Source organism: Rousettus aegyptiacus, unplaced genomic scaffold (genome assembly GCF_014176215.1).
Source record: "Rousettus aegyptiacus isolate mRouAeg1 unplaced genomic scaffold, mRouAeg1.p scaffold_m13_p_5, whole genome shotgun sequence".
NCBI classification, from domain to species: Eukaryota; Metazoa; Chordata; class Mammalia; order Chiroptera; family Pteropodidae; genus Rousettus; species Rousettus aegyptiacus.
The window spans coordinates 23,595,452-23,616,715 of record NW_023416308.1 but is presented as its reverse complement, the minus strand read 5'-3'; the positions used below and the strand labels follow the sequence as shown (position 1 = coordinate 23,616,715).

At 46.9% G+C, this 21,264-nt stretch overlaps 1 protein-coding gene across 3 annotated transcripts in view; it reads left to right on the top strand.

Annotated features, from left to right (window-relative positions):
* The window catches only part of TXNRD2 (thioredoxin reductase 2), a 47,841-nt gene extending 43,158 nt beyond the window's left edge, over window positions 1–4,683 (top strand). For all 3 annotated transcript variants that reach the window (XM_016166931.2, XM_016166930.2, XM_016166932.2), the window contains 4 exons: window positions 462–533; window positions 706–803; window positions 3,191–3,398; window positions 4,393–4,683. In XM_016166931.2, the coding sequence (XP_016022417.2) occupies window positions 462–533; window positions 706–803; window positions 3,191–3,314 (294 nt within the window). In that variant the 3' untranslated portion in view covers window positions 3,315–3,398; window positions 4,393–4,683. The remainder of the gene's footprint in view (window positions 1–461; window positions 534–705; window positions 804–3,190; window positions 3,399–4,392) is intronic.
* The last annotated feature ends 16,581 nt before the right edge of the window (window positions 4,684–21,264 follow it).

Sequence of the window (21,264 nt, the reverse complement as noted above, 5' to 3'; positions counted from 1 at the left end):
CAGGGTGCCTGAGGGGAGGCCAGATGGCTGCCTGCTAACCCACTCCCACCCCCATACTGCTGAGGCTGCCCTGTCCACTCTGCAGCATCCTCTCAGTCTGTGCTTCAGGGAGATGCCCTACCCTGTGCTGAGCCTTGTGCTCCGTGACAAGTCTCGGCAGATGGCGCTTGGCCACCCTGGCACCTGTTCTGTTGCTGTGGTTCATGGGGGTCTCAGACTGGGTGGGAGAGTTTCTGTCCTGCAGACAGTGTGGCTCTAGCCCACAGGCTGCCTGTGCGTGGGAGAGAGGGGTGCTCTCCATGCCAAATAAGCCATGTCCTGGCCCCAGACCACAACCTGTGGGCCAAGTAGGAGGTTCTGGGGTCCCGCAATACCCACATAGCATGTTGGGCCTAGAAAATGCCCACAGGGGTTGATTTGCTACAGCTGCTGACTCTGGAAATTGGGATCTTTTCACTCAGGTTTATCATGCCTATTACAAACCACTGGAGTTCACAGTGGCTGAACGGGATGCGTCCCAGTGTTACATCAAGGTGAGCGTCCCCATGGGCCTGGGCCGGGGCGTGCCAAGAAGTGAGAAGGAGGGAAGGAGCTGGGCCTGGGGTTGGGGGGCCCCACACAACCACACATGCCCCAGAGGCTGGGCCGTGTGCAGCCTCGGGGTCCCACCTCCAGCCAGGCAGCAGCTGACAATGTGGCTTTCAGATGGTGTGCCTGCGGGAACCCCCACAGCTGGTGCTGGGCCTGCACTTCCTCGGCCCCAACGCTGGCGAAGTTACTCAAGGATTTGCTCTGGGGATCAAGTAAGTCCAGAGGAATGTCGGCCGTTACGTGATGCTCAGATTGGTGTCTCTCTCAGTGTTGGCAGTACTACAGTGGAACATTCGCTGCACTGATGTTGCTTTTATGTAGTGTCCGTGTTTTCAGCAGTGTCTCCTCAGATGGGGCAGGTCCAGCCAGACGAAAGGCAGCTTTCTTCTCCAGCCAAACACCGTTAAGCCAGACACACCGAGTGTCTGTCTATGGCCAGGGCCAACTAGAGAGCCAGGGAGAGCCTCGTGTCCCTGGCTGGCCCTGGAGGGTATCACTGTTTGGTTCTTTTCTGCTCAGAATGAGCAGGAGTGGAACTCTTGTTTACAGCACCCAGGTAGCCACCAGCAAGGGCTCAGCTTAGAGTGTGCTGTGAGAACTGCCCCTGGGGTGGGTGTTAGTCTACTGGAGCTCTAGCCATTGCCTGTGTCTTGGGCACAGGCTGTGCATTACCAGGCTCAGGGATGCCTGGAGCCTTTGTTGATGGAGGCTTGGGGTGGGAATGGGTCTTCTAGAGCAGTGAGGAGGTTCGGAAGCTGGGTGTGGGGCGTCAGAGGCAGGAGGGCTGAGAGAAGCAGAGATGAGGGGCAGGGAGGACCTAAACTCATACAGGAGGATGCATGGGCCTCCTAGATCCCCATGTGTGCTTGGAGTGTGTGGGTGTGGCTGAGAGCCTTGGGAGTGACTGGAGGTGGGAGATCTGAGGACAGAGCGGGGGCACAGAAATGATACACAGAAAGGCTGATGGAGGATCCGCAAAGGCCAAGGGTCTAGTCCAGATATTCTGGGGGCACCCCAGCCTCCCACACAGTTTGCTTGGGCCCTCAGATGGCGGCTCCCCTGTCACAGAGAAGGAAGCCTCTGGCTCTGTCATTACCCTCCTAGCCCTGCAAACACGCATTAAGGCAATCACTGGGTTGCGGGGTCAGGTTCTCCCCAGAGGGGTAGGGGAGGGGAGATCAGCCTCAGAGGTGAGGGGAGCAGGCAGGGCTGGGCCCAGGGCTAGATTCACATCCTTGGAACATGTGCCTATGGTTCCTGATCATGGGATTCACGCTGCACCCCATTCAGTCCAGAGTGATCATTGGAAGGAAACTCATGAGCCTGGTACCGGCTCTGCTGAGTCCAAATTGAGCCAATTGGGGATTGGCAGTCCACCCTGGGCACAAGAAGAGCAGCTGAGGGTGACCCCTGGGATCTGGCCCACTGACCCATGTGTGAGTGCTGGCAGGCCGGGCTGTCCACGGCACCACAGCCCATGTCTGGGGCCATTGGGACAGGGAGTGCCATGGCTCTCCCACAGAGCCATCTCCATGTACTCTGGCATGATGATACTTTGTCAGGGTGGACACTCAGCTTCTGGAACAATTTCTGGAGAGATTAAAATGTGGCAGCCTTTTTTTACAATGCAACTGCAAAGAGCAGATTTCTTTAACATGCAAAAAGCTCTGGAAATCAACAATAATAATTAGAGGAGAAATCTGATAGAACGAGAACATGAATAAGCAATTCACAGGAAAAGAAAAGAAAAATAAGTGGAAAGCTACTGTGCCTCGTTTGGAATTTTAAAATGTAATTGAGAATCAAGAAACCCTTTTGGTTGGCGAAGGTGTCCAGTAGTGATAGTGCCAGTGTCTGCACAGTGGAGACACTGAAGGTTGGAGTAACTCAGTGGAGTGGTGTGAATGATGTTTCAAACACAGTCAGGAGCCACCCTTGAAGCTGTTCTGTCCACATTTGAAACACACACACTGGTCGTTCATGGTGGGGATCTTCCCACTACAAAGATACTTCAGCACATTGGTAGACAAGTAAGAAGAGCTGCTTGTTGCAGCCTTGTCTGCAAATGATGGTAGTGCCCTGTGGAGCGTCCACATGCACGGTGCCCCCAAGGAGTGAACAATGCATGGGGGATGGCCGCAGGGGACGCATGTGTGACAAGTGCTTGGGGCTGAGCAAAAGAGGGCTGCTAGGTAGGTACAGACTGCGGTAATAAGAAGCGGGCTCAGGTGGAGTGAGGAAGTGGGCTGCACAGAAAACCAGCCATGGCCCAAGTAGGGCTGTGCCTGGTGGACTGGGACCAGCAAGAGGCCAGGCCGGACCAAGTGAGGGAGGGGCAGGAGGGAGGTGGGCTCAAGGTGGGGCTACGTGGCCAGTGCAGACAGCAGGCCTTTCCTTAGAAGGAGATGGGATGGGGCCAACAGGTGTTGACAGGTGTTCCTTGTTGCTGGCAGAAGAGAGGGTGGAGCCAGGGCTAGGGGAAGGTGAGAAGACCAAGACTTCCAAGGCCCTCCCCTATGTGCCATCTTCCCAGGGACAGGGTGACGTGAACATCCCTCCAGGCACTCACTACCTGATTACTCTCTCTCCCCGAGTGTAGGTGTGGGGCCTCCTATGCACAGGTGATGCGGACAGTGGGCATCCACCCCACCTGCGCTGAGGAGGTGGCCAAGCTGCGTATCTCTAAGCGCTCAGGCCTGGACCCCACCGTGACGGGCTGCTGAGGGTAAGCCGCCATCCCTGCCAGGCCCAGGGCACTCGGCATGTCTGCTGCCCCCATAGCCTGCCCTTCGGAGGCTCAGATCCAGGTACGTGTGTGGGGTGGGCTCCATGTAAGGACGGAGCAATGACGGGAGGCGGGTGCGGTACCACTGTGAACTGCTCTACAGGTGCATGGCAGGCTGTAGCTGCTCTGCCACATCAGACAGGTGAGCCCTGGGCCCAAGTCACAGTGGCCAAAAGAACAGGGCTGGGAAGGGAGGCCACTCTCACCAGGGTACCCCCAGACCCTGGCCTGGCTGCCACTGCTCCCCACAGATAGAAAGTGTTTTAAGGCTGGGCTCACACCCTGTCCAGGGTGGCCTGTCCCAGGTGGGACACTGGGTATGGAAGTACGCCCCAGACTGAGCTGAGTGGGCCTCCCTCTCTTGCCTTGCTCCACTGAGAACACTGCTGGCTCTCTTCTCTTTCTCGCCCAGAAGGTGGAGATGCTGCCTTGAGCACAGCTGCCACCACACAGCTGGTTCCGTTACAGCAATGCAAAGCCAGGCTGGGCGGGCAGCAGCCAGAAGCTCTAGCTATATTGTTGATCCCAACCTTCTTCTGAGGAGGAAGACATTAGAGAGGCCCTCTTGACCCCTGCCGAAGGGATGCCTGTGGTCAGGGCCTTTTATCTTCCAGTTGGAGCAGCCAGCAGCCTCTAAGGGCAGGCCTGGAGGGCTGAGCGGTGGCCAAGGGTAGTGGGCCCAGGGCCTCTCCTGGGGCACTCTGGGTGTCAGCTTTACCATGGTACCCCCAGCCAGGGCGGCCTTTCATATAGACAAACAAAGGGCATCCTGAGGAAATTTTTATCAGAGTGTCACACATCACAGAGCTGTTTTGTTAAGAGTGTGCCATAAATTTTTATTGTTTCAAAATATTTTTCCCAGCACAGTGCTCCCTGTGACGCATCAGTGGCGGGTGGGGAGGAGGCCCTCTCCATCTGCCCCGAGAGGTTCCCTATGAGTAGGCACAAGAGACGTGGCCAGGACAATGCAGGCACGGCGTGGCTACCTTGTGCTGACCACCCTCCATCTTTGGCAGGACACGGTAGGCCAAGCTGAGGCGAGCCTTGCCCCCTGCCTGGAGAGCCCCTGAGGTGGTCGGCGTGGGGTGTCACATCAGGATGGACTTCTCGGTGTCCTGCAGGGATGGCTCCCCAGGGGCTATCAGCCCCTACACTTGATCCTCACACCCGCTTCTGCCTGGGCCAGCCCCACCAGGCCCCGGATGCCAGACAATGACGACCTGCGCAGAAACCCACCCTGTGGGCTGCCCATGTCCGAGCCCCCCTGGTGTTTCTGGAGTGCAAATAAAGAGGGTGTTTTTCTGAAATGTGCCCTGCTGGTGGCATTCTTGATGTCCTCCCCTAGATGGTTCGGGTAGTCATGGGACCCGGCCACCCAGCTCGTCACCCCCCACCACCACCTTCTTTAATCATTTGGGAACTGCTTTCCAGTCGTGTTTCAGTGGGAGCTGGGGTAGCACCATCGTATTCCCAGCAGCCATCTCTGGGAAGACGCTGACCCTTCCTCCCTGGCACAGACCCTGGGGGGTGCCTCTTAGGACCCTCTGCCCTGGTCTCTGCGTCCCTCATAGGTGCTCTGAGCTCATGGCAGGTGCTCAGGAGGGGCGGGAAGCCACCGGCTTTGTTTCAGAGAGTCCCGCCAGCAGTGCGGCCCAGCAACAGGAGTGGGCAGGGGTATTGGAGGCTTTCTGTCCTCTAAACATCAAGCACTTCATTACATTTGCATGGTGGCCTCCAAGTCAGTTTGTTGGCTGTGCTCAGGCTAATCCTGCACTTTGAGACTTGATGGGCCCTTGGAGCACCTGTCGGCACCGACCACACGTGTCAGTCACCACCGAGAGACAGCGCTGACAGGGATAGGCATGGTGCAGCATTGTACTGGGGCTTTAGCAGTGGTTAATCTGGTATCTTTCTTAAGAAAACATCACTTAGTCTGCTGGCCCTGGAGCCCTGGGTGGGACCCTGCTTGTCAGCAAACAAAGGAATGTCTTTGCACCTTAATAGGCCTACAGGAACTTCAGATTCTTGGTGTGAAGCGTGTGCAGGAGCTCTCAGACGCCCAATTAAGGCACCAAGTGCTGGGCCGGGCAAGGTGCTATTGACAAGTGCAGTGCGAGATCAGTCCTGTCCCATTTACACAGCTGGTGGCATACCCCTACCCGGATCCTGCTGGGAGGGCTGCCTCTCCACGGGGACGAGGTGTTCCCCTGCCTCGAAGACAAAGACGAGGTCTGCAGAGGTCAGCTAACACTGGGGCTGCCTAGGCAGCAGGAGGGGCCCCTTCTGGGCAGGGGTCTTTGTAATGATGGAAATGATGCCACCTGTGTGGGAGCTCTCATTATACACAGGGCACTGGTCAGCAGTGCCCATTGCTGGCAGCCAGAGTGGCATGTACATGCATGTGCCCATCTCCTCCCTACCCCCGGCCCTGGTGGTTTTCTCTGCGTTCCCCCTTCCCTAGCAGGAACCTTGCTCCAGCACACCTGCTGTGTCTGTAACACCCACTCTCCGTGCTGTGTCCGGCCTGTGCCATCACCTTGGAGAGAACAAAGCATCCTCGGTACTAGGCACCACCAGCCTCACTGTCCAGTGAGGACAGTGCTTGGGGGATGCCGCCTGTGTGGCTCTGAGGCTCTATAGCTCCTGTGTCAGAGGCCCCAGACCCCTTGGCTCCCCCAAATGAGGGCTCACACCCTTCCAGTAAATAATGGGCATGAGCCTGGCCCGGTTCATGATCAACGAGCATTCCAGGCGAAAGCCTGCCACAAAGGGCCTGGCATCGGTGACTGCCGACGCGTGGGCCACCTTTGGGCCACATGCTGCGTCAGTACGCCCTTGCTAGACGTGCGGCCCAGTGGCCTGGATGTCCCGCATGCACCCACTGCTCTGGTGGGACCCGGGGAAGAGAGTTCAGTTCCTGGTGGGGCAAGGTGTGTGGACAGCTGCCTCACTCGGGGCAGGGCACACTGTGCGTGCGGGTCTCAAGTCTAAATGAGAGCGTGAGTAGCGGGCCAGAAGCGCTGAGCTGTGGTGGTGTTTGTCTCACATGTCTCACTGCACTCGTCAAAACCTCCTGGCTCCAGGCTCACTGAGGGGCAGAGCACCACAGGCCAGGTGCTCTCCACCTGGCCCCAGGGCCGTCTTCCCACCGCCTTTGTGTTTTTATGGTGCAATGAAAATATGATTTTAATTCCTCAAATTATTTTATGTAACCTACAATTACCCTTGGCAATGTCCTGCATGCCTTTGCTTATGGTTCCAGATTGCACGATGATGTGGGGGTGGAGCCGTCTGTCATTCAGGGGTGCAGCCACCCCCTCGCTGCCTCACCTTTGGCTCTGAAGCCGGGCAGGTCGCCCTCTGTCTAGCCACCACTCTTCCTTTCCGAGTCCCCTGAGGTGCTGTCTCTGAAGGTCCAGAGGTCCCTCAGGACGCAGGTACACAGAAGATGGGTAACAAGCAGTTATCCAGGACTGGACTGAGGGTAGAAGGGGCGGAGAAAGGAAAGGACCTGGCTTGGCCTGGCCTGAGGAGGGATTTGGGACTGATGGTAGGGGGAGCAAAAGAGGGCATCAGCTCACAGGAGGTGGCCAAAATGCCTAGGCCGTAGTCCCCCTCGGAACCCTCTGCAGGCTACTGGTGCCTCCCTTGCATCCTTTACCCCTGCCCCGACCCTCAGCTTTGCTTGGTGATAGCAAGGTGCACCCACCCCATGCATGTATCAGCCATGCTTTAACGCAGCCAGGGAGGCCTGGCTGAGGAAATGACCATCATGCTGAGCCAGGGGCCTTTGCAGGCAGAGTTGCCCTGTGAGAAATAAGTGGGCATCAGGCAATGCCTGTGGTTTGGGGTGTCTGTGCCTGTGGCCTCAGGTTTGGGTTTGCCCCAGAGGACCCTGGGGTGGTTGTCCCACAGAGCCTCAGCCACATGCCTCAGGCAGAAGATCAGAGTCACGGGCAGTGCCTTGGGCCCCAGCCTACTCCCTAGCCTGAAGCAGGCCTGAGCCCCTCACCCATGCCTTACCACTCTGTGCAGAGCTGCTGTGAGCTGCTGCAATGCAAGTGGCCCAGGACCCTGCGAGAGGGATGCCCTGAGTTGATAAGCAGTGTGCTCATAGAGGGCTGTGCCATCCTGAGAGACCTATGGCTTCTAGGCCGTATTGCTGAGCCCTCTAAACCCTGTTAAAGCTCCAGGTACCTGGGCCACCCCAGCGAGGGGGCTCCTTGAATGGCCTTACTGCCCTGTGCTCTCATCACTCAATGGAAACGTATCCATGGGTGTCTGGTTCTTACAAGACATCAGGGTCTGGGCCAGGGTGCTTGGGGGTGAGCCACCAAGAGTCACTCCTGCCTCTCTGAGTTGCTCACAGCCCACTGAGTTTTCCTGGTCCCCTCTTGTAGCCACTTCCCCTCTATCCCCTTGCCAAGGTCCCTGGGTATCCCTCCTCTGGACCAGGTCTTCTCCTTGCCCAGTCTGAACAAGCCTGCCTTGTCCCCTGCCTGCCCACTTCCTTTCTCATCAGTGCCCTCTGGTCCTGCTGGGCCTCTCGTTGGGCCCTGGTGAGGGCATACACTGGGAACAATGTGAGCCAGTCACTGCCAGACAGCAGTTCATGTGGACAAGTAAAGTCACATCTGTGAATGCAGAGGGGTCAGTGTCCGTGCCCTTAGCTGGGGGTCCCCACCAGGCAGAGGCAGGCCTGAGTGACTCCAAAAGTGATGCCCTGGAGAGGGGGCAGGGTGGAGAGGGCTTTGGGCCAATTTAAGAGATGCCGCTTCTTGTTCCGCATGCACTCGATCACAGGAAGACGGGGGCTGCGGCCTTCAGACCTGGGTGTGACAGTCTTAGGGGCAGCACAGTCCAGTGCGCTCCTCTGCAGAACTGCTCTGGGCAAGCCTAACCTGCCACCTACTCTGCCCTGTGCCCACTCCTTCCCCATCTGCCACCCTAGCTCCCAGCAAGCTCTCGGATTTCCGGTCCTGCCACTGAGGACTCCAGGAACCCTGCACATTCTGGTCCCTGCCCAAGCATCTGAGCCTAAAAGGACAGTTAAGAGACTGCCAAGCGGGCCCTGTGGGGCTCAGTAAGGCATCTTAGAGCTGTGTTCGCCTAATGCCAGTCTCAACATGCTATGGTGCTTGGGTTTCCCAAAACCTAACCCAGGTCCAGCAGACATCCCAGCACCATCCAAGTGGTCAGCAAGAGGACTCCCTCATGTGTGCTTGTTATGTTTGGGGCTGACCTCCACTAGGACAGGACAAGGATTTGGACTCCTACAGGGTGAAGATCCAACCCTGATGAGTCCGGATGAGCTCAGGAAACAGCTGAGCTCTCAGCTGCCTAGCTGGTCCAGGCAGGAAATTCAAAGCCGGCAGCTACAGCAGAAATGATGTGCAAGGCAGGCCCACCTCAAGCCTGCCAAGATCCTGGCCTCTAGGGTTTCATGGGACAGTGTTCTAGCCTTGCAGTTCCATGAAATTAAGTTTTTTCTAATAAAATTGGGATATTTTTGGCTCATAGCTAGTGATCAAATAACACCAAATGCTTGGGAATAAAGTGGGACCATAAACAAGGACCGTGTGGGCTTGGCATGTAGCAGCTGGGGATCAGGAGCCAGTCCTGACCGCTGGCCAGGGACCAAGCCAGGGCTCCTAGGGCACTGGGCACCAGGCTCATGTGTGTGAACACCCAGAACGAGGCACCCCATAAGCTTCCTTTTTATAGTTCCATTAGGGAGACATATAGGCCATGTGTGGTAAGAACAGTTAATGGCACCTTGTGGCCTTCAGCATCTTTGAAGAATTTTCATACACTTAAATTTCCCCAAAGCAGATGTAATTAGTTTCTGAGCTACCAGAGTCGAGATAGGAGACAGAATGTGAGGAGATCAAAGCAACATTCGGATGTGTTTCTTTACTGACCTCCCACTTGATGAGTGAGAAAACCAATGCCCAGACCCCCCAGAAGTCCCTGTGGGGTGCAGTGGCGCAGCCATGCCGCCACCCTACCCACAGAGCCCTTGGCGCCAGGCCCCTGCCTGCAGGATAGGATGGAAGGGAGGCAAGACCTCCACACAGCTTCAATGGCTCATTGTTCAGCCCGTGGTGGCTGGAATTGGGCTGGGTGATTATAATAATAAAGTTCTAACAATCAGCAGTGGTTGGGTTTCCATAGCTTGGGGAGTATTTGATTTTCAAAGTCTTTAGCAGGGGAGAAGGTGTATAAATGGAGTATGTTGTTCACATCAGCCCACTCTTAGCAAGTCAGAATCTCACCCAGTGCCTAAATTCTCTCAAAAAGTGTGGTACCTTTCAGCTCCCTGGTGCCTGGGTATGTCAGGGCAGGAAGCTGCTCCAGGAGGCCCAGATACAACGTGAATGAGTCCTGCCTTCACCAGCTCAGACAAGCTCTAACCCCCCACCCCACCTCCTAGGGCCTCTGGGAGGACCTGATGCCTGCTATGGTGGTGGCACTCACAAGTGGGCTTGCTCCTCTTACTCTTGCCTTGTCCTTTCTCCCACAACATACACACACCTGGCCCTTATGCCTTTGTCCATGCTGTTCCATCAGCTATGCCTCCATCCTTCTGCCCTGGCTAATTCTCTCTTGGTTAAGATCAGTGCAGACTTCCCTGACACCTGGCAAGGGGCTAGCTTAGGGCTTCCACAGAATAGTATTTCTCTATTGCCATCCCTTCCCCTCTTGCCCTAAAGGAGCCTCCCTGCCTCTCACATCTTTGTCTCCGGAATGGTGCCTGGCACGTAATTAGTGCTCAAAGCCTGGCTGTCAAATGAATGTTGGTGTGACATCTTTATGTGATATTTTCTATTCTAAAATGTCCTTTGTGCCCCGCTTTGCAAGATCTGAGTACATGTGCTCTACACACACTGTACATCCATAGAATGAGGGCTTAGAACCTGACCCAACTTCCTTTAGCTTACCTCCTCCCAGTTTTAATGTGCCAGAGCCACACAAGGTGGGCAGGACACCAACTCTGCTCGAAGCATTTCATCGGGGACCAAGTATTCTCACCACAAAGGCAGGCACAGCTGGATTGATGGTTGTAAAATAAATGTGTGGAGGGGCTGGTCTGGGCAGTGATTGAACAGCTTGATAGGGCTAACTTTTCCACAGATAAAAATGACCAACTCTAGACAAAATAGAAAAGATAACTGTTTGAAGGCACTGAAGATCAACCAAAAGCAGTCAGAAACTAGAGGGAATTCAATCACTGGAAGAAGAGAAAGGCACTGGGTGAGATCCATGTTTGCACAGCTTTCGCCTAGAGGGCCCTCTCTAGCATATGGCATAGATGACTAGAATGTGAGAAGTTGAGGTCTTATTGGCTTGAGGTGCCAGAGAACATAGTTGGGGTCAACCAGAATATCTGGAAATGAGGGAGAAAATCCCTGAAAACCTACATATAAACTCCCCTCAAATGGTTGACTCTGAATTACACGTGTATGATCAAGACTCAAAATGCCCAGGAAGAAGGTAACAGCTGAATAGACTTAGCTATTGCCTACTATGAAGGAAGAGAGAGTTTGGATCTCAAGTCCTGCCAAGTTACAGGGACTGTGTAAACACCATGGTCTCACCACTAGAACCACAGAAAGCCCATGCCATAGGAGAAGAAGTTATGTTCTAGGACTAAAGAATTTGCATTAGGACTAAAGGCAAAACTGCAACAGATCCACCCTAACAAATATAAAACCAAGCCTCCAAAAGTTCAAAATGGAAGGCCTGTTAAACAAAAGTCAATGTACTTCAGGAGAAAACAGAATCCAAATCCTCTAACAGTGCCATTCACAATGTCTGAAGTGCAATAAAAATAACTAGACATACAAGGAAAATGAAAATATAATTCCTAACCAAAGAAAAAAGTTGATAGAAATGAGCTCCAAGATGATTCAGATGTTGGAATTAAATTTAGAAACAGCTATTATAAATATGTTTAAGTACTCAAAGGGAAAAATGGTCATAATGAATGAACAGAGGGGATTTAAGCAGAGAAATGGAAACTGTAAAAGAGAATCAAATGGAAATTCTTGAGCCAGAAAATACAACAAATGAAAATGTAACTGACAGGACTTTAACTGATCTTAACAAATTGGAGATGGCAGAAGAAAGGGTCAATGAACTTGAAGACAGATAAAAAAGAAATCTCCAATCAAAGGAATAGAAAGTAACAACAGAGATAATATGAACCTGAGATAATATGTAACAACAGATATAATATGAATCATATTAGAAAGTCTAATATAATGGTGCCTCAAAAGGAGAAAAGAAAGTAAATGGGGCAGAAAAAAATATTTGAAAAAAATAATGACCTAAAAGCTCATGGATTTTGAATCAGTTTACAGAGCCAAGAATCTCAGCAATCCCAAGCAGTATTAATTAAGCACGAAGAAAATAAACCTAGGCATGTCATAGCCAAACTCTTGAAAACCAAAGACGAAGAGAAAACCTTGAACACAGCTGGAGAAATTAGGATGCATTACATGTCTGACTTCACATCAGAAAAAATATAGGTCAGGAGCAACAAAACAAAATTTATGTATAGAAAAACAAAGCCAACCTAGAAATCTACGTACAGTAAAAATATTCAAAAATGAGGGAGAAACAAAGATGTTATCAGATAAGTGGCAGCTGAGGTAATTCCTCATCAGAAACCCGTGCTGTGATAGGAAGGTCTTCAGGCTAAATAGAAATTACACCAGTTGGACATTTAGACTGACAGCAATGAAGAGTGCCAGAAACAGTGACTATGTAGGTAAATTTAAAAGGCTCTTTTTTCCTTTTCTTCTTTTCTCTGAAAGACACTGATTACTTACACAAGAGTTATAATAAGGTATATCTGGGTTTATATGATTGTAAAACACATGACAGCTGCAAAAAGATGGTTGCATATGGAATTATACAGTTGCGGCATTCTTATAGCCATTGTGAAGTGATACACTATATTAAAGCTAACTCTACAACATTAAATATGTGTGTTGTAACTCCTAGAGCAACCACTAAATGTAACACAAAGAGATACAGCTAAAAGCCAATAATGGAATTAAAATGAAATACTAAAAGAAAAAAAAAATGATATAAATGAAAGAAAGCACAACAGGAAGAACAGCAAAGAAAGAAGGTGAGAGAGAGAGAGAGGAGAGATGGGACAGATAGAACACTAACAGCAAAATGGTAGGCCTAAACCTAATCATACCGATAATTACAGAAATAAATGGACTAAACGCTCCAACTAAAAGGCAGCTCATCATACTTGATCTTTCAAAAAGCAAAATCCAGCCATACGTTGTCTACAAGAGATACCTTTACATATAAAGACACATCCACATTGAAAGTAAACAGATGGAAAAAGACAAAAGTTAAGCATTAGAAAGCTGATGTGGCTATATTTACATAAAACAACAGAGAATGCAAGAGAGAGAACTTTACCAAAGATAGGGATATTTCACAATAAAAAAAGGCTCAAAGCATCAGGAAAGCACAATGATTATAAATGTGTATGTACCAAATAACAGAATTGCAAAATTAAAATGAGAAATGGACAAATCCATAATCATAATGAGAGGTTTTAATACCTCTTTCTCAGCACTGATACAATAACTAGAAATATTTCAGAGAGTTGAACAACATTGGCCATCTAAGCCTGACATTGTAGAATACTGTGCCCCAAAACTACAGGACAGGTTTTTATTTTTAAACAAAAAGCTGCTTTATTTTCTCCTATATTCTGATGAGTAGCTTTTGTTAGAACTTTATTTTTGAGGTGTAGTTTACATATAATAAATTTCACCCATTTAAAGGGTACAGTTTGAGATATTTTGACAGATATACATACACACACATCAGGAAGCCACCCCAACAATCAAGATATAGAAAATTCTACCTCCATCATCCCAAAATTTCCTTATAGCCCTTTACAGTCTTCCTTTCCTTTCACTTCCTGCTCCAGGCAACCACTGATCAGCTGTCACTATTGATTAGTTCGCATTTTCTAGCATTTTATATGAATGGATTCATGCAAGTGTATGCTCTTCAGTGTCTGACTTCTTTCAGTTGTGTATTAGTAGCTGATATCAGTTTCTTTTTTTGATGAGTGTGTCCCATTGTATAGATGCATCGCGTTTCATTTATTTATTCACCAATTGGTGGATATTTGGGTCATTTTTGGCTATTATCAATGATGCTTCGGTGAATGTTAATGCACAACTCTGTGTGTGGACATGTGTTATCATTTCTCTTGATTTACATCTAGGAGTGAAATGGCTAGGTATATGTTTAAAATCATAAGAATGCCAAAGAACTTTTCAAAGCTATTGTATCAGATTCTTATCACCTTCTTCACATGTTTTATTCTTCACATTCCTTTCAGGCACACATAGAACTTTCACCTAGTAGACCATACACTGGGATATAACAACAATAAAATACAAAGATATTTTGAAAATCCCTCAAATATTTAGAAATTAAACAACATATTTTTATATAACCCAGAGATCCAAGAACTCACAAGAGAAACTGGGACATATTTTGAACCGAATAATGAAAAAAAAACAATGCATCATTATTTCTGGGATGCAGCTAAAGGAGTGGTTAGAGGAAAACGTATAGCTAAAACTCTTATGTTAAAAAGAAATGAGGTTTATGATTTGTGACCAAACCAACCTCCTTATGGAATCAGGAAAAGAAGAGCAAATTCAGACCGCAGGAAATAGAAGAATAGAAATAATAAATATAAATGTGGAAATCAGTAAAACATAAGCAAATGATAGAAAAAATAAATAAGATGTTAGTTATCTGAAAAAATAAAATTATCAATATCAGGGATGAAAGAAGAAACACTGTTACAGAGCCTACAGGCACTAAAAAATAAGGCAATATTATGAACAAAGTTAATTTAATAAATTTTACAAATTAGAAATGGACAGATTCTTTCACTTTCACAAGAAATAATTCCAATTTTACACCAACTATTTTAGAGAGTGGAGGAGGAAGAAACATTTTATGAGGCCAGTATTACCCTGATATCAAAACCAAAGACATTACAGGAAAACAAAATTATAAACCAATATCCCTGAAATACATAGATCAAGGTCCTTAACAAAATATGAACAGTTCAACCTAGCAATACATACAAAGAATTCATATGGCCAAATGGGGTTTATCCCAGGAATGCAAATGGTTTTACATTCAACATTCAATCTGTGTAATTTGTCACATTAACAGAATGAAAAAGAAAAATATTGTGATCATAGCAATAGATGGAGTAAAAGCATTCGACCAAATTCAACACTCATTTATGAAAAAGCAAAACTTCTATAAATAAGGACTCAAAGGAAACTCCTGCAATCTGATAAAAAAAAAAGAGGCAGATATAAAAAAACAGACAGCTAATACCAGACTTAATGGTGAAAGATCGAACACTCTCCTTCTAAAATTGGGAATAGCCAATGATGCCTATTCCTACCACTTTTACTGAACTTTATTACTGAAAGTCCTGGCCCCTGCAATAAGGCAAAAAAAAATCATATAGTTATATGTACATATATGTATATATGCATACACACATTATATATAGGTATACAAATGTCATATATATAAAAGAAAGGACAATTGTCTTTATTTGTAGATGACATGGTCATGTACATTGAAAATCCTAAGAATATATAAAACAACTACGAGACCTAATAAGTGAATTTAGCAAGAGCTCAAGATAAAATTTTATTTTTATACACTAGCGACGAACAATTGAAAAATAAAAATTTAAAAATACTTACAATTGCATCAAAATGCAAAAACATTTAGAAATAAATTTAACAAATACTTGCAAACCTGCGCTTGGAAACCTATGACAATTCCTGAAAGAAATTAATGAAGACCTAAATAAATGAAGAGATATAATCTGTTCATGGATTGAAGACTTTATATTGTTAAGCTGTTTCCTAGCCTCAAATTTATTTATAGATTCTATATGATCCCAATCAAAACTCCCCATTTGAAATTGACAAGCTAATTTTTCAAAGAAATCAACAAATTTATTCTAAAACATATGGAAATGCAAAAGAACTAGAATAGTCAAAATAATTTTGAAAAGGTAAAGTTGGAGGACTTACTATTATTATCTGATTTCAAGTCTTGGTGTAAAACTGCAATTAATAATACATTATGATTTTGGCTGAAGGACAAAGGCCAGTGGAACAGAATAGAGGGCCTAGAATTAGACCCACACAAATGTAGTAATACGATTTTCACAAAAGTGTCAAGGTAGTATAGTAGGGGAGAGGATAGTTTTCTTGTTGTTTGTTTTTTAACAAATGGTGCTAGAATGATGGGATGTTTTTATGGATAAAAATGAACTTCAACCCATAACTCATATCATACACATAAATTAATTCAAAATACACCATGTACCTGCATATAAAAGCTAAAATGATAGAACTCCAGAAGTAAACATAGGAGAAAATCTTCATGACATTGGAGTAGCAAAGTTTCCTAGGGCGCAAAGAGTACTAGGTATCAAAATGTAGAACTTGTACTCTTCAAAAGATACCATTAAGAAAATGAATAGGCAAGTGATAGAGAACGTATCTGTAATACATATATGACACTTTTTAATTCAGAATATATGCAAAAACTCTTACAAATTAATAAAAGATGGCAACCACATAAAAGCATGGACATTTATTTCTTACAGTTCTGGAGGCTCAAAGTCCAAGATCAAGGCACCAGCAGGTACAGTGTCTGTTGAGAGCTCACTTTCGGGTTCACAGCTGACTTCTTCCTGGGTCCTCACATGGCAGAAGGAGCGAGGGTGCTCTCTGAGGTTTCTTTTATAAGGGCACTAATCCCACTCATGAGGGCTCCACCCTGATGACCTGCTCACCTCCCAAAGGCCCCTCTCATAATTGGAGCAAGATGGGGTTAGCTGAACAGAGATACTCTGCTCCTCCCGGTCCTGGGTTCAGACATCTATCAGCTGATTCTGGGGAAGGGCTCTGATGAAGGTCCAAGTGTAAGGAGCACAAGCAAGCTTGAGAGGCTTGACAGTCCTCGAGCAGCTGGCAGCACCTCTCTTGGGCTGCATGTCCCTGCTTCCTTGCTTCCCCCTGGCTCTGGGGGATCATAATGCTAAGTCAACCCTGAACACTTTAGAGCCAAAGTCCTTGCTCCAATGTTCCCTGCCTGACCATTGCCACTGGGCCTCTCAATTTAAATACTCACATCCAGCACCCCAACACAAGTGGGGGCACTTCCAAAGGAGAGGCTGCAAGCTGGATAGGAACTCTTAAGTTTACCATTCCTCAGGAAAGGCTTGGTCCTCCCAAGCCTAGCCTCTCCATCTGTGAAAGGGCTGACTCATCATCCAATGAGAGCCTTGAGGTCACATGCTGGGTACTTGATGAGCTCTCAGCAAAGTCAGCTCACTCCACTGCATGGGTGAAAAGGCAGCACTGGGTCTTGTTAAGAATCCAGCCCTCAGGAAAGTTAAAATTATTAGAAAATATATCACAATCGATAGAAAAAAAACCCACATGATCATCTCAATTGATAAGGAAAAAACATTTGACAAAATTCAACACCTTTTCATGATAAAACCTTCAATAAACTAGGACTAGAAGGACATTTCCTCAATATGATAAAGACCATGTATGTAAAACCCACAGCCAACATCATATTCAATGGTGAAAAACAGACAGCTTTTCCTGTAAGATCAGGAACAGGGTAAGGATGCCATTTCTATTCAACTTAGTGCTGTAAATCTTAGCCAGAGCAATAAGGCAAGAAAAAGAAACAAAGGCATTCAAATTGGAAAGGAAGAAGTAAAATTATTTCTGCAGCTGATATGATCTTGTATGTATAAAACCCCAAAGATTCTACAAAAACACCACTAGAGCCAATAAATGAATTCAGCAATATTGCAGGATACAAAATCAACACACAAAAGTCAGTGTGTCTCTATACACTATGAATAATCTGAAAATAAAATTAAGAAAACAACCCCACTTACAATAACGTCAAGGAGAATAAAATACATAGGAACAAATTTAACCAAAGAAGCAAAAGACTCTTACACTAAAAACTACGAAATATCACTGAAATTTAAAAAGCTCTAAATAAATGGAAAGTCATTCCATACTTGTGGATTGGAAGACTTAATATTGTTAAAATATCCATACTACTCAAAGCGATATACAGATTAAATACAATCCCTTTCAAAATCCCAACAGTGATTTTTGCAAAAATGGAAAAACCCATCCTAAAATTCATATGGAATCTCAAGGACCCCAACAGCCAAAACAGTCTTGAATAAAAAAGAATGAAGCTGGAGGATTCACACTTCCTGATTTCAAAACTTATTATGAAGCAGCAGTAATCAAGACTGAAATAATGACAGACATAGAGACCAATAGAATAAAATAAAGATTCCAGCAAAAACCCTTGCATATATCATCAATTGATTTTTGATGAGGGTGTCAAGACCACTGGAGAAAGGACAGTCTTTTCAACAAATAGTACTGGGAAAACTGGATACCCACATGCAAAAGAATGACACTGGACCCTTACCTGATACCAAGTTATACAAAAAATAACTCAAAATAGATCAAAGACCTAAATGTAACAGCTAAAACTATAAAACTCTGAGAAGAAAACAAGGAGAAATCTTCACAACACTGGAGTTAGCAATGATTCCTTAGATGACACCAAGACAACAACAACAAAAAAAAGGGTAATTCAACTTCATTATATTTAAAAAGTTTTGTGCATCAAAGGAAACCATCATGAGAGTGAAAAGAGAACTCACAGAATGGAAGAAAATATTTACAAATTACATCTCTGAAAAGAACTCCAACTCAACAACAAAACAAACAATGCAATTTAAAAATGAGCAAAGGACTTAAATAGATATTTCTCCAAAGAAGATATACGAATGACCATCAAGCACATGAAGAGATGCTGAATGTCACTAGTCACTAGGGAAATACAATTCAAAACCACAAGAAACTACTTCACACTATTAAGATGGCTATGATAAATGGTTTTGGAGAAACATGGCAGAGTGAGTGATGTCCCCAGATTTCTCCCCTTGAAACAACAATAAGCTGAACATCTAAAACTCAACAAAAAATACCCAAACTGCATACCAGCATGTCTGAGTGTGGGATCTGTGCATAAGAGCTACCACTGGTTGTGAAATCTAACATCAAAGTGCAAGTGGATTTAGTTCTCCATTCTCCCACACTGTCACTAATCTTTGTCATGAGCAACCAGTGTAGGTTGATGGAGAAGAGCCCACAAGTGAGTAGAAACCATCTTTTTGTTTGTAGCAATTTGTTTTAAAATTATACCCCATTAAATAAGTCACAGATGGACAAATATCAGATATAATTGCAACAAGCTCACGGTGGTTGCCAGGGTGGAGGGTAGGCGAAATAAGTGAAGGCAGTTAAAAGGTACAAACTTCCGATTATAAAATAAATAAGTGTTGGGAATGTAATTTACAGCATGGTGACTAGAGTTAATAATACTGTATTGTGTATTTTAAAGTGGTTAAGAGTGTAGATCTTAAAAGTTTTCATCATAAGAAAAAAACGTTGAAACTATATGTGGTGATGGATGTTAACTAGACTTATTGTGGTGATTATTTCACGATATATACAAGTATTGAATCGTTATGTCGTACACCTGAAAATAATGTCGATTATACTTCGATTATTTAAAAAGATGGCTATGATCAAAAAATCCGAAGAGAACAAATGTTTGTGAGGATGTAGAGACACTGGAAACTTGGTGCATTGCTGGTGGGAATGTAAAATGGTGCAGCTGCTGCAGAGAAGTTTGGCAGTTCCTCCAAAAGTTAAACATAGAATGACTATATAATTCAGCAATTCTATATTTTGGGTATATACCTAAAAGAATTGAAAGCAGGGACTCAAACAGATATTTGTACACCCACATTCATTAGTCATGCTAGCCAAAAGATGGAAGCAAGTCAAGTATCCACTAACAGATATGTGGATAAAATGTGGTACATGCATAAATAGAATATTATTCAGCCTCAAAAAGAAACATCTGATAGATGCTACAACATGGATGAATCATTAAAACGCTATTCTAAGTGAAATGACAAATAACGTATGAGTCTACTTACATAAGGTACTTAGAATAGGCAAATGCATATAGACAAAGTAGAATAGAGGTAAGTTACCAGGGGCTAGGGAAAGAGGTAGTGTGTGAGGAGTTAGTGTTTAAAGGGGACAGAGTTTCTATTTGGGGTAATGATAAAGTTCTGGAGCTAGAGAGTGGTGAAGACTCCACAACAATGTGAACGTACTTAATGCGACTGAACAGTATACCTAAAATGGTTAGAATGGTGAATTTTATGCTAGATATATTTTACCACAATTAAAAATACACGTACTTAGATGGCCCAAATAAAAAAAAAAATGCAATTTTGACCAAAAATGTTTTCTAATAGCCTGGCCCCTTGGGTTAGTCTTTTTCATAAGCATGCTGTCTTGCTCCCTGACTAGCTCTGGGTCGCCTGAGGCAGCCTGAGCTGCCAAGAGTGCCTGCGATAAGCCAAATTGTTGGAAACTTCCCCACTCCTTTGAGACAGGAAGTTTAAATTATCAGGTCAATTAAGAAAGATATAACCAAAAAATACAAGTTGCATTCGCACTTCAAGGATGCGTTTCCTGGCCCGGTGCCACTTTTATTATTTTTAAAGGAGGCAGCTGAAAGCCTCATAGACCCAATTAAGGTACAATGTAATCTTTGATTTGCATTTCAAAGATCAAAGAGTGAGTTTGGGTGTAAATTCAGATAACATTTCAGAGATCTTTTCATGAAAGGAGTCAATAGACCAGGGCAGAAAGGGAGCTGGCATGTTACGTGTGTGTTCGCCTGGAGAAACATCTTTTTCCAGTGAATTCAGCAGCCCATGACCCCAGTAACTCCTGGCCTGCATCCAGGTCCTTGGCCCACAGGGTATTAGGTCTTTGGGCTGAGGGCTCGCACCCTCTCCTACCTCTTGTCTAGGCGGCCTAAGGACACTGGGAGGAGGCATCGGGCCATGCTTGTGAGCACTCAACCTCATCTTTGACTGGCTTTTCCGACGTCTCTGGGTGCTGACTGGGCACATTACTCCTAGGCGGCAGGCCTGGCATTGGCAGCCTGCTCTCACTGTCCTCTCTGGGTCCAGCCTCAGCTGGGGTAGAACTGCAAAAACCCACCCGTGATGAGAAATCCACAGGCCTCTCTTGCTAGTACGCAGGTGGAAGGTCCTTGGGGCCAGTCCAGCCCCGCCCTCTTGCTCTGAGATGTGAAGTTATCTAGAACCAGGCTGGATGATGAGAGACTTTCCAGGGGCGCTCTCTGCCCCTCTACGCCCAAACACTCCCTGATGCCCGCAACTCTCAGTGCCCAGCTGACTTAAGGGCAGTAACCCTGCGCTGCGGTAGCATCAGACCCTCCATCTCTACGGAATCCGGGTGGGCGCCGCAGCAGCTACTGCTGCCTCTTCAGTCCTCAGCCCTAAAGCGTTCCCTGTCCGCACGACACTGCCCCCGCCGATCGCCCCGCGCCTGCGCACTCAGCACCGTCTGCTCTCGTGGCACTTGGCGCGGCACCGGGCTGAGGGAGTTCCCATCACCTCCCGCGCCGTGCTGCCGCGTTGGCAGGACCCGAAAGCGCCTGCGCGGCCGCGGCCCCGCGACGTACGGCGCAGGCGCGACTCGTATGGAGTCCAGCGTGGGTTGGGCCAAGAGCCGGCGCGGGACCGTACGCGGCGGCCGCGTAAACGCAGGGGGTGTGGCTGCGTGATGCGGTCGGGCTCTGCGAGCCGCGCTGCGTGGAGCGGGAGTTGCTGTCTT